Genomic DNA, 12,837 nt, shown 5'->3' with positions numbered 1-12,837 from the left:
TCTTCAACGATTTTTATACCCATATAGACACGCACATCTTGAATCTTAGTGGTGATATAAATCGTACCATAATTGGCAAAGTTTCCGAGACGCCATTATCCCAAAACAAATACAGACTAAAGAGTAGATAATACTGAGAAATATATGGAAAAATAGAGAATTTTAGACATTCATAATTTAATATAAAAATTTACAAAATATCTAAACATTTTAGCCTTGCATGCAGAGTAAATAGTGGATAGAATGTATAGACTACCGCATTAATCTCTTGATCACATGAACCCCTCTAAAAGCCACATCTCTAAGCGGATTTTCAAATAAAAGATAGCATTTTGAAGCAGCATATAGTAAAACCACGACAGATATGGCTGCAGCCACGATTACCTTTGAATGCAGAGTATGATGTTTACAGACCTCAGCTTCTTCATATTCATAAGCATCTAAAGACTGCATTTCCAAATCTTCCACTGCACCTAAGTCCTCATTTCTAACATTTTCGAGCACAGTCAATATCGAGTAGTCGTAACCTTCAGTGGGTAGGTTTCTGGTAAGTCTTTTCCACCTATTACCTGTCTGGCTATTTTGTTTGTACCATCTGTTTTTACAACTTGAAACTATTTTCAAGAGCGCAACTGTTCCATTAAAATAATACGCTGAAATTTCCGTTATGTCATGGTTAAAGGCTGTTATGAATTGATCTGTGCCATGCTCCGAAATCCTTCCAATAATTCCACCGTCAACACTAAAAGTGTACTCAGTATAACTACTACTTCCGCTAGAATAATGGTGTTTATTCACTCTAATTGTTTTAGAATTACATGAAGAACAAGGGTAGTTTGACTTTTTTGTTATGTCAAGTAGATGGGCGTCATTTTTGCGACAATTTGCCCTATCAAGTGCATCAAGAATCTCTCCACGCGCGGTTAGATCTGGTTCCCACCGATCGCCATTTCCTGGTACATAGTTAATATAGTCAAAGGCTATCATTAGAGGATTTTCAAATTTCTTGTCATTTACCCAGTAGTAGACCTTGATATCATGTTCCTTTGAGAAAACATTTGTCCCCTTTAGGCATTGATATTTGTCACCATGCTTTATATACTCTATATTCATACGATGGTCTTGAATCAAGTGTCTGAACTTCCTAAAACATTTAAAAGAGAAATAAGGGGACTCGTCAACAACTGTGACCTTTGGAAGCCAGGCGGGTCCATCTAGACTACCATTGATGTAATAGTCTTTGGTTGAGCTCAAAGAGAGAGTTAGAGGGTATGATACGAGATTTTCAACAATTTCATGGAGTAATTCAGAATTTTTTTTGCATGCAGTTTCTGGGATTTTATCCCACAGATTTTCCTCCTTTATCTTGTAGTAATCTCCTTCTTTCTCTTCCTTGCCTGCACTATCAACTTTGCATAACTTTATGAGCAGTGGAGTTGTATTATTTTCATCGCATGCAAGATAGTAAACCTCTAAATGGTTGTATATAGATAAATCACCAATAAAACCCGTTTGTACAGCGTCACCATATACGATGGAGTTTATTTTGTAAACGTAATCATCTGACCAGTCTGGAGTATGTATGTACCTTTTAAATCCGATCTCTGGATAATCATCCTTTTCTTCAATGCGAGTTATAGAGTTATTTATGTAATAGTAATAGTAGTGACAATTCCAGTCGATTTTGACTTTATTGGTCCAAAGACCCTTTTTTATATCGATTGTTCCTTCATCCACATACATTTCGCAATACTATCATTAGGAGAACCAGGAATTCTTATATTGATAAATAAGCAACTATGTCTAGGTGTGTTTATCTGTCCACCCTGTCTTTTCTTCAGTCGAATACTTTAAGTTAGAAATATGAGCGAAGAATAGAAAATTTCATTTACTTCATATCCTCACATATACATAGTTGCATAAAAACAAACTCTTCTTTTATCTCGGTCCAATGTTCATTAATTTAGGAGACCCCATGACCTCGATATACCCCTGTCGGATTTATGCAGTATTTTATAAGCTAACAGGAGTGTAAGTTAGTATACCATAACATATTCTCCTTTATAGACATAAACAAAAGGTTATCCTCTATGCTTTGAGATTATTGTACCAGTTAATAGAGCATGCAAAATTGTAAATATGCCAACGAATTTTACATATCCTTTAGTTATACATCCGTCTAAAGTTAATTCCCTCTCTTTGTTCTGCAAAAAACTTAAACATACCTCTAGGGGACCAGCTAAAATGATTCCTGGAGAGATGGCCCACCACAAGCTAAAATACCTACTTAATACAAAATATGCATTTACACAAGATTTATACTACTCTTCATCACTTGACCATATTGGGGAATGATTTTCGTCCACTGGAGATAGTGTTAACGCCGGTGAATCAGGTTCTTCCAAAGGTCTCTTTAGTGTTTTAATTTCTTCCTCCTCCTTTGATACAGAAGGCATTTGCATATTTGATGCATCAAGGAGTGGTTGAGGATAAAATATTTCGAGAAGATTGTGATCCTGTAAGAACCTTTTACATATAGTTTGTACGTTGGAAACATTTGGTGGCTTTGTGTGAAGGACCAGATCTTCAAAGTGGTTATATAGTAGTGTAGTATTAAAATTCCACAATTCCCTGTTACATGTAAAATTACTGAAACTCAACTCACCTGGCAATTTGTGTAAAATACAAAGGTCTAAGTGTTTGAAGTACGTCTACATTGCTCTTCTTGTGTAAGCACAGAGCATCCCAAAGACACTGCGTAAAGTGACGGCAAACAGTGTCCTCTTTGTAACCTTGACATACTATATACACCTTTTGAGTCCATGGAGATACAGCTTCCGGTTGATACAAATGTACGCTTTGAAATACAGAAGATAATACTACGATAATTCCAACCGTAAAACGTGTGTACACGGTTGACATACGAATAATCAAGTCACCTCCATCTGCTATACAAGTCATCGCCTGAATATTTTTATGAATTATGCTTGGAATAGAACGTTTTGACAAACTCAAAACAATGGACAGGTATACAAAGCTATGCATCTTACCTGAACAAGTTGAGCTACAAGTACATGTTTAGTAGAAATTTCCCCATGAACGACTTCTCTGTGATGACTTCCAAAATTTTCAACATCACAAAATATAAAATCACAGGATCTTTTAAGGGGAGAATCTCCAAGTTCAGTTATGAGAGACTTGTATGGTTGAGATTGCTTTAACATTTCATCATAGTTATACTCAAAACATAAATCGATTGTTCCGTCACCCACAAAACCTCCGAGAATGATTTGCAGCTCATAGGTTCCAGAATATTCAATGCTTGTAGTAGCAGAGTCTGTATGTTTACTTTGCACATGTATCAATGACCCATGCACATTGTGTCTCTTGAATATACAAATGGCAGGAAATTGCTGTGAACCACTAATTTCCAAATAGTATTTGTATTTTCCTATGTCAGAGTATTTTTTAATTACCATTGCAAGCTCCACAGCTACTGCACTTGGAGGTAATGAAATGTCAGAAAGTGCCTCTCCGGAGGAACTCCCAACTAAGAGGGCGTCAGACTCTGTACATAGAGGAAGAGCAGAATTTAGATATGTTCTTAGGGCTGTTACATCATAAAGGATATCATTAGAAACAAAGAATGACATTTTAAAGTCAGAGGGCGATATTCTTCCAACTGAAAACCAGTTTTCACGGAGATATTTTTGAGATCGTAAATCAGAAAGCAAATCCTCAACTATGGAAGGCAAAAAGGATATTCGGATATCTTTCTTGTCACTTTTAGAAAGTTCTATTTTATATCTCTTTGCAAAGTCTATAATTTTATTGACAGATTCAGTGTGAGTGTTAGCTTCCGTTTCATTTGCGGTTATATAGAGTGCATCACGTGGTCTTTTTCTCTCCTTTTGTAACTCGTCATAATCACTCTTATACTCCTTCCTATTTTTCAAGTCAAGAATAGCTCTCTTCTGAACATGGAATAAAGAACTTGTATCCTTCCCGGTAAGAACTTGATTCGTATACGCCATATATTTTACAAGTCTGGACTCTGGTTTTATTCCCTGTATTTCATACTTTTTAATAAACTCCTTTGCAAATTCCCTCTTCTGCTTATACAATGGATTTTCATCCAGATTTGCTCCATATTGTTGCATTGATGTCCTTAAAAATCTACATTGAGCTTGGGTGAACATTTTTGAGCATTCCACAAATTCTGCACGGAAGGCAGATGTTATCCATTCCTTTGGTATTATAGCAGTCTTTTCTTTTTGGGAACGTGAATCGCTCTGTCGTGCGTATAAATCCACAAATTTACAGAGTGTTGAAAGCAAGATGGATGTTATCCCATTAAACTCCATACAAACAACATATACCTCCGAACTGGAGCACTTTGAGAATGTAGGTTTATATACCTCAAGTCTTTTAAAGCACAAACTCAAGAGAGCCATTATAGAAAGCGATGACTCCTCAAACATTGTAAACATTTTAAGAATAAAACAACCCCCTACACGCAGTAGGCCGAGTGCACAAATTGTTTCCGAGAATTTAAGTGATGCAGTTAAATTCTCTTGGTTGTTTGGATCATGTTGACAGTTGAACGAACCATCAGCAGTTACAATATCTACTAGAGTTGGAGTTTTCCCCTTGTTATGGCGACTAGGTCTGCTAATATGATCCCAAATATATTCAATATTCCCCGATTTTGTGATATTTCCAGAGCCATCAAATCCAACTATCCAGTTGGGATACGTTTCCCTGAATAGAATATCTTCAGCCAGAACTTCATTGTGGTTATTTCCTTCATAATATGGGTTCAAAGAGGTTGCGAGCCAGTGTAATTCGGCACGTTCATTTTTTACCTTTATATTATGATTTAATGCTGCGATAAAAGCACCAGGGCATTCTGAAATGTGAAATGATGAGATTTTACCACCACTCGTCTTGAGGTTTGGTGCAATCAAGTCCAAAATTTTGTAAAATTCCAATATCTCATACATTTTAATCCATGCATTTGTAACGAATTCCACTCCGGCTTCATTTCTCCCATTAACATTTACTGTTATTTCCGAAATGTGTTTGCCAGTGAGAGAGGTTACATCCAAAAGTTTGGTATGTACGGACCATTTTTCCATGTCAACGTCATCTAGAGAATCTCTCAACTCGTTTAGTATACTCTTTGTCTCGGAAAGTTCTTCTATCTCATATACTTGTGTCCTAAATGAATGTTTATATGCGATTGATGGGAGGTATGTATGGAGAGCAGATCATGACTATCCGACTGAAGGGAGGAATTGTGGCAAGTATATGAGCTGTAAAGGTGACTGAAAGGAACCTGTGTATTAACAATGCTTATTAGAGGAATATATTCCATTAGTCCCATCTCTCTAACAATCATTTATAATCCCCAACTTTAGCATATCAACTCGCTGTAAAACAGCTCGTATGACTACCTAGTCTCCGACGTCGGTGGGTCACCTGTTTCAGTACTCCCTACAGTAGTACTTGCACAGTGAGAATCCTACTGATAAAACCTCTAAAGAGTCTACTGGAATGAAAGTAGATGATCATTACTCACTCCATGCTATGCATTAACTTACCTTCCAACACCTTTGGTAATTTGAGAGCAGATGCAGGCCCGTTTTCTTTGAGCGCATTTTTGGCACGGGTTTGAACTCGGAGGGAACCTTTTGGCATCTGATAGTAGCCTATTTAGGTTGCCTTGAAAGACAAATCTCCTGTTGTGTGTTAGAGACGTCATTAGTCGTTCAGTAGCGCATTTTACGACAAAACCTCTACACTCTCTTCTTCTTTCCTGCTTTTAGCGATTTATCGCTCTCTCCTAGTCCTTTCTGAGAGCCCAGAATAGCCACTCGACAACTTTGCAAATTTTAAGTCCAAAACAATGAAATGGACCCCGAGAGGCCAGTCCACTCACACACTTCCCCATTGGAATCTCAATAAGACAAAACTGAAATTATTTAGTGACTACTTTTAAACACCCAACCCCCTGAGAAAATTTCGCGACTACAAGAGAATTTTCTCCGAGAAAACGCCCGGGGAATTGAGGTAGACGACCAGACGGTAAAAGTTGGTTTACGCAAACAAAGGAGCGTCTTTTGCCACAATTTTGGCAGATTACCCTAAAATTTATGAGCATAAGCGCATAAAGGATACAAAGTTGAGCGTATAGCGGATGAAGGACAATTTTCGTGGACACGCCATGGATTCTCGTATCTAATGTCTCATTTTGACACTCTAGGGCTTTGAGGTACGTTTATAGGACTAGAGGAAAGAGCTGTGGAGCTTACCGTGGAAATAGAGGCGTTTATGGAGCCGACAGGAAGGCAGGGAGGGAGACCCGTGAAGGTGTAGGCATAATGGAGTTTGAACGTATGCATCATGAGAGATGACTCAATTTATGGCAGTCTACTCCATTCAGTGATGCTATTTAGCCCAGTGTGACCTTAATCCTACTCTTCCTTAGGCCCCAAGAGGTCGCCATTCCTTTTTCCATTCTCTCCTTCCTCATTCTTTGGGACACAACAGTCTCACAAACAGCTCATTTTAGATACACACTATCTAAACGATCTCAACAGCTCCAAAACATCCACAATTACCATTAATGTAAACACACATTTACTAGGAATGAAGGTGACAATTTTGGGGGCTGGGCAAGATGTTGGTCGTTCCTGTGTCTTGCTCACATTTCCAACTAGAAGACTGATCCTTGATTGTGGAGCCCATTGCGGGTTTGTAGATCATAAGAGGTATCCCGCGCTGCAGATGCTCGGTCCAGACGGGGTATACGAACACCAATTGGAGATTTTGGAAAAGACATATTTAGGAAGCCAAACTGAAAGACAGGGTGGAGCTTCAGATGGACCTATTGAGGGTAAGTTTTTCGTGCGTGGGAGTATAATGGAGATATACTGTGGTTCTGATTGAGGAGAGTACTATTACTAACCATTACGCACTTCTTTCTTGACATTTTGCTTCGTTGTACTTACACATTCTTATACTAAATGATATGAAAGTAATATGTGGAAAGTTTTTACAATGATAACGATATATACGGGATATTCTATTCTCTTCCTGGCCGCAATGGGGTCTGCATGATTGTCTATTCCTCTTCCATCAGTAGTTTTTTCATGACGAGAATATAAAAGGGAAAGCCTCTTGTAATTTGTAATAATCACTTGGTGTCTTGGGAATGTGATAACTGGGAGAGATAAGGGTTTTGGTAACACTCTGGACAGTATGTCTAGTGAGGCTTTGTAGCGCAGGATCTCTTTGCTGTTTTAGAGGAAGTAAAACGGATGGAAATGATACTGCTCGACCATCAACATCTGTTGCCCTGGATCTTGCCATCCTGATATGACAAAGGTGAATTTGGTAACAGATGGTAAGAATGGAATAAAGACAAAGAGATTTACTCCCAAGGATGGTGTCCTCATATCCTCTGTTGTAGATGGTGGTAAGGAGTTATGTACTGTCTCTGAAAAGGAAAAGTTTGTATTTGCAAGAGTATCATCAAAGGGAGAGTCCTCTCTACTTTTAATTTCTGCAAAGATTGATCCTACCAGATACAAAAGGGACTACTTTGAGAAGACGGATGGACTCCAATGACTGAGGAAGTCTATGATCAGAAGCTCCAGGATCTCAAGAATGGTGTGACTACTCAGTCTCCAGAGAGCTCCAAAGAGTCTTCACATCCTTCTATTACTATTACTCCATCTTAATAGTGACTCATAGATACTCCCTATGGATTTAATGCAGTACATTGTCAGTAGGAATTACTAGAGAGACTCTCTAGAGCATGATGAAATTTAAGGATAAATGGATCAACTACACGGATTCAACCATTCAATAGATCACATAATAATCAGAACCTATTTTCTCCCAAATGTATACAAATATGAAAATTTTAATAGCCTACACGAACATACAGACCCAACTCAAAAGGCAGTTTTAATGAGAGTTGCCATGGAGCGTACTCTTAATGATCTTACTAATACACTTGACTGTGCAATAATTTCGCATTTCCATCTGGATCATGTAGGTGCCCTCCCATTTCTTACTGAGCAATTAAAGTTCAACGGCCCCGTTTACATGACCTGGCCTACAAAGGCTCTTTCGCCTATACTTTTGCGCGATAGCGCACAGGTAACCGCACAAAGAACGGTAAAACAGGACAAAGAAAATCTAAGGAATCTTTTAAATATGCGGACAGATTCTGAATCGCACAAAAGAAGAAAGGGTGCAGATGACCCTTGGGGATATAACCTCGGACCTGCAACTGAATCTGTAAAGAAAGCAATAGCTCTTCAACTTCAGGAGACGAGACATATTGGTAATATAAAGATAACACCATATTATGCAGGACATGTCCTTGGAGCTGCAATGTTTCATGTAGAATGTGATGGTTTTTCAGTGTTATACACTGGAGATTTTAACACTGTACCAGATAAACATTTAGGACCTGCAAAGGTGCCTCGTTTGTGTCCAGACGTTTTGATATGCGAGTCTACATATGCAACGGTAGTTAGGCAACCTAGAAAGGCAACAGAAATGGAATTATGTACTGTTGTTCACGATACCCTCTTGAAGGGAGGCAAGGTTTTAATTCCAGTATTTGCCGTTGGAAGGGCCCAAGAGCTTGCAATTATCCTGGATTCATATTGGTCAAAATTGGAGTTGAAATACCCAATTTATTTCGGTGGCGGTCTTTCTGAAAAAGCTACAAACTACTATAAACTACATTCGTGCTGGACAAATGAGCATAATATACCGGGGTTGAATGAAAACACATTTTCAATGTCTTACATACAACCATTTGATAACGGTTATTTGAACGAAAACAGACCAATGGTTTTGTTTGCAACACCTGGGATGGTACACGCTGGATTATCACTTAGAGCGTGCAAACTATGGGCCCCAAATCCAAATAATCTTATCGTTATACCAGGGTATTGTGTACAAGGAACAGTTGGAAACAAGCTTATTTCCGGGGAAAAGGTGATTCAGACATCTGCTGGACCAATAAATGTTAAGTGCAAGGTCCGTTATCTATCCTTTTCTGCACACGCAGATTCCGCTGGGATAATTCAGCTCGCAAGACAGGTATCTCCAAAAAACATTTTACTCGTCCATGGAGAGTCTGAAAGTATGAAAAAGTTCTCGAAACATCTAAATCATATACTTGGAGTGCCTGTTCATTGTCCCGCAAATGGTTATACCGTAGAATTTGAAAAGGAAAAAAGAGAGGATATTCAAGATGTATACTTGCATCCAGAATTATTCTTGGAGGCTTCTGGAATGGAAATAACCAAAGAAGACCCACCATCACTTGAGATATCCGCTAGCCCTGCAGAAACAGTTGAAGCAATCGCCCTTGTCGATAAGCAGGGTCTATTTTTGACTTGCCGAGAGAATGTGTTTTTGTCCACCAAGGGCAATTGCTTGTACATGGACCCGGGATCCATAAAACAAAAGTCTCAAACTGCATCGTCTGGAGAGAGTATCTCACCTTTGCACCAAATTATACACAAGCAAAAGAGAGTACTCTCCGAAGACAAGTTCATGGAGTTTACCGAACTAATTTCAAGGTTAATTTATCATAATTACGCATTTATCGCAAAGGAATTAAAAAATGGAGGTATTTTAATCATTTAACCATACACAATTTGCAGGGAAATATTTTAAATTTTCAAGTCTGGTAATGCAGCATAGCCCCAATAACATGTTACTTGTTGAGTGGAATGAATATGTAGGTTTTGATCCCATTGATATATAAATTTATAGGATCCACACAAGGAGTTTATAGACACTCTAATAGAACTCTTATCTAAAATTTGATCGCTCGAGTACCTGTTTATGTGATAGTTACTTTACAAACTTTGGAGGTATATATTCTGCTTTTTGAGGAGTTATGGCATATTTGATAATTATAGTCATTTTAATCTCAATTTGTCGTGAAAGTGAGCCACGTTCGTTTTTGGATTAAAGTTTTCCAAATGTCTTTGTATCAACCTACCGGGAGTTGGAGTGATATAAACTATGGATTATTACGTTAATTATTATAATAATGGTGGTTTATTCCGAATTTCCCGGTAATTAACATAGGAAAGTGAGGATTATGAGAGACATGCTGCGGTGTATCATATAGGGATACTCCACGAGTTTAAAGGACAAATTTCGACAATAGATAGACCATTATAATGAGAAAAGATTTGTTAGATACCATCTATGGCTATATAATACAGTGGTAGAGAAATTGGAACAGGGAACTCCGGAGATGGTGTCTGGATAACTCATTCCCATTAATTCCTCATCTGTGGATCCTACAGATTATACAGCAGATCAAGCCTTTAATTTAATGGTCATTATCGTCAGGGATACCCCTAGAATGGTCTTAGCTTGGAAATATATGGCTCATGCAGAAGGTAATATTACCCCCATACGGTCAACGACTTTGTAAACTTTTTGTAATAGCTCCTAGCGAGGATATGAAACTCGGGATAAGTTGGACCCTAAAGAGTTTAAAAAATATGATTGACAATATGACAGAGTTTTATTATCCAATACTGGCGTTAAGCTGATAATCGAAATGGCAAACCGAAGGTATGGGCCATATATGGCATCAAGGCTACAGTTGCAGAATTTATACGGAGTAAAGAGGGGCTTTGATACCAGTATCAGATATTCCACATGTTATTTTTATCTATAATGGCAACTGTATTCTTGATTGTTCTCTCTTATATCATTCTAGCATATGGAGAAAGGACTACTCTTGATATCTCAAAGCGCGACGAGGCAAAAATTTTCTTTATGGAATTTAATAGGACTGAACTATCGCATACAACGTATAACCCCAGACACGGAGTAGTAATATGCAGAATTGTGAGTGGAAACAGCCTAATATGGAAGCAAGACCAAAGAAACGAGCAGTGCGTTAGATTTGTAGTTTACAGGCTATATGGCATGGAGAGAGTAGCATACGCACTTATAAGCAGAGATAAGTTGTATTACAGATACTACAGGTTCAAACAGGGTGAATGGAAGGAGCTAAACTCTGACGTCTACAACGAGGTGTTTGCTAGGCTACTCTTGGAGCAAAAGGTTAATATTAGAGACATCGACCCTGCCATGTTCTCAACGCACGAGTATACGCCATTTGGAATCCCATCCTTCACATACGTGCCGATTTCAAAGTATAGAATAGCTACAATCGCAGATGGAAGCGATTTAATCTGGGAGTCTGAGGACCACAAATGCGAGTATTTTGTCATACACGGAGATCCCAAAGATCCTAAACTTGTCCAACTCTTCATAAACTGCAGAAATACCTACAAGCTCCTCTATTTCGAGAGACGAGATGGACAGTGGGTACCTGTAACGAAGGAATCCTTCTACTCCAAACTGGAGGAGCTGGACAACGAAACCGGAACTGTAATGTGACAGAATATCGTTATTGCTTTAATTAAATGGTACATGTTTAGCTTATTTGTATGTCTTGAATAAAAAATCTTTTTCATGCACAAGACTGCAGATTTTGTCGAAAATCCATTCCTCTATGGAAATGAATAATGGACGAGCGAATCTCAGGCCTCCGTTCTAGATCTCCAGAACGTGAATCCTACACACCAATATCCTTGCGGCAATTTATTCGTCAATAAAATGGGTTCCAATGAAAAGGAAGATCCATAAACAGACGACTTGCTCCTATTTGTCTCTTTATAAATCAATTGTCCCCATGACTATTTTATAAATTAAGATATAATTTTGCGTAAAAGAAGCAATTCAAAATGACTCTTGCATGGGTTTTGTACTTTGCATTATTGATTAAACAATACGAGTGTGGGTTCCTTAGTTGTATAACCGAACGAAGAGCAGATTTCGATGTCTATTTGGCGACATCATCCATACTGGATATTAATGACCTTAAACACAAGGACAGAACACACATTTCTGCAAACCCGGGAGAATCTGTAATATCATATTCCCCGGAAACTGACGATAAGATTAAACGAGTTTGTGAGGGTGGCGATACATTATGGCAAGGGAAGAAAGGCGAAAGATGTGTATTGGTAAGATTACACATAAGAAGAAGCTCTCCAGATATTTTGAGTTTAGTCACAAAAACGCACACGAGAACAGAATTCATAACCCTAGAGAGGAAGGATTATGACTGGAGTCTCCTAAAGCAAGATTTCATTGAGAACAAATCATCGACAGCTTCAAGGTCACGAAGACTATTGAGGGGAACTAGTAAGAAGAGAGAGCACTCTCCCATCCTCGACATCGCGCATATGGAAGACTTTGCAATAATATCCAAAGATATCTACCCAAGGGTAGATGGAGCGAGCTTTCTTCCTGAAAAATCGGGCCACTATGTATTGGTTAAGGAGTGGGAAGAACCGATTTGGGAGGCTGAGGGCAACGAAATATGCACCGGTGTATGGTTGTACACCAGTTTCAATAATTACACTTCACTTTTGGTATTGTGCATCAAAATGGGAAATGAATCAAGAATTGTTAGATACGGAAAAGTGTTTAGAAGGTGGAAAGTTGTTGACCAAGAGGAGTCAAATAGGATGTTTGCGTCCATGAAAAAGGTAAAATTCAAGCCAAGGGCTGTAATAAGGGACCCAGAAGAGGTCTCAAAATACATTGATAATAGGGAACCATTTTGTATGCCTGCGGCATTTGTACGTCTGACTCAACTATCTGATGAGGTATTCGAGGATGAAGAAGAACAAGTTGAATCTTCTGAAGACATGGATGATACAACAAGTAGAATTGAATCTCCCTCATTTTTTTAAATATGAAAAA

General features: G+C 38.4%; 5 protein-coding genes across 5 annotated transcripts, besides 1 other annotated feature; 3 read left to right on the top strand and 2 right to left on the bottom strand.

The window, feature by feature from the left end:
- Positions 1-172: 172 nt before the first annotated feature.
- Positions 173-201: a sequence feature (AT_rich).
- Positions 202-252: 51 nt separating this feature from the next.
- BEWA_049670 (hypothetical protein) lies at positions 253-1,743 on the bottom strand (the record flags this gene model as incomplete). The annotated part of the gene is made up of 1 exon (XM_004831895.1): positions 253-1,743. The coding sequence occupies one exon, from the start codon at positions 1,741-1,743 to the stop codon at positions 253-255; it is 1,491 nt and encodes a 496-aa protein (XP_004831952.1).
- Positions 1,744-2,321: 578 nt separating this feature from the next.
- Positions 2,322-5,764, bottom strand: BEWA_049660 (conserved hypothetical protein; the record flags this gene model as incomplete). Its single annotated transcript, XM_004831894.1, has 4 exons — positions 2,322-2,631; positions 2,666-2,964; positions 3,051-5,220; positions 5,604-5,764. 4 exons carry the CDS (start codon positions 5,762-5,764, stop codon positions 2,322-2,324), a joined length of 2,940 nt encoding a protein of 979 aa, XP_004831951.1.
- An 887-nt stretch (positions 5,765-6,651) lies between these two features.
- BEWA_049650 (cleavage and polyadenylation specificity factor, putative) lies at positions 6,652-9,678 on the top strand (the record flags this gene model as incomplete). Its single annotated transcript, XM_004831893.1, has 2 exons — positions 6,652-6,898; positions 7,955-9,678. 2 exons carry the CDS (start codon positions 6,652-6,654, stop codon positions 9,676-9,678), a joined length of 1,971 nt encoding a protein of 656 aa, XP_004831950.1.
- Positions 9,679-10,731: 1,053 nt separating this feature from the next.
- BEWA_049640 (signal peptide containing protein) lies at positions 10,732-11,463 on the top strand (the record flags this gene model as incomplete). The annotated part of the gene is made up of 1 exon (XM_004831892.1): positions 10,732-11,463. One exon carries the CDS (start codon positions 10,732-10,734, stop codon positions 11,461-11,463), a length of 732 nt encoding a protein of 243 aa, XP_004831949.1.
- Positions 11,464-11,810: 347 nt separating this feature from the next.
- On the top strand, positions 11,811-12,827 carry BEWA_049630 (hypothetical protein; the record flags this gene model as incomplete). The annotated part of the gene is made up of 1 exon (XM_004831891.1): positions 11,811-12,827. One exon carries the CDS (start codon positions 11,811-11,813, stop codon positions 12,825-12,827), a length of 1,017 nt encoding a protein of 338 aa, XP_004831948.1.
- Positions 12,828-12,837: the final 10 nt, after the last annotated feature.

Source organism: Theileria equi, assembly GCF_000342415.1.
Source record: "Theileria equi strain WA chromosome 4 map unlocalized gcontig_1105316255041, whole genome shotgun sequence".
In the NCBI taxonomy this organism is placed as follows: Eukaryota; Apicomplexa; class Aconoidasida; order Piroplasmida; family Theileriidae; genus Theileria; species Theileria equi.
This window is presented reverse-complemented; position numbering and strand designations above follow the sequence as displayed.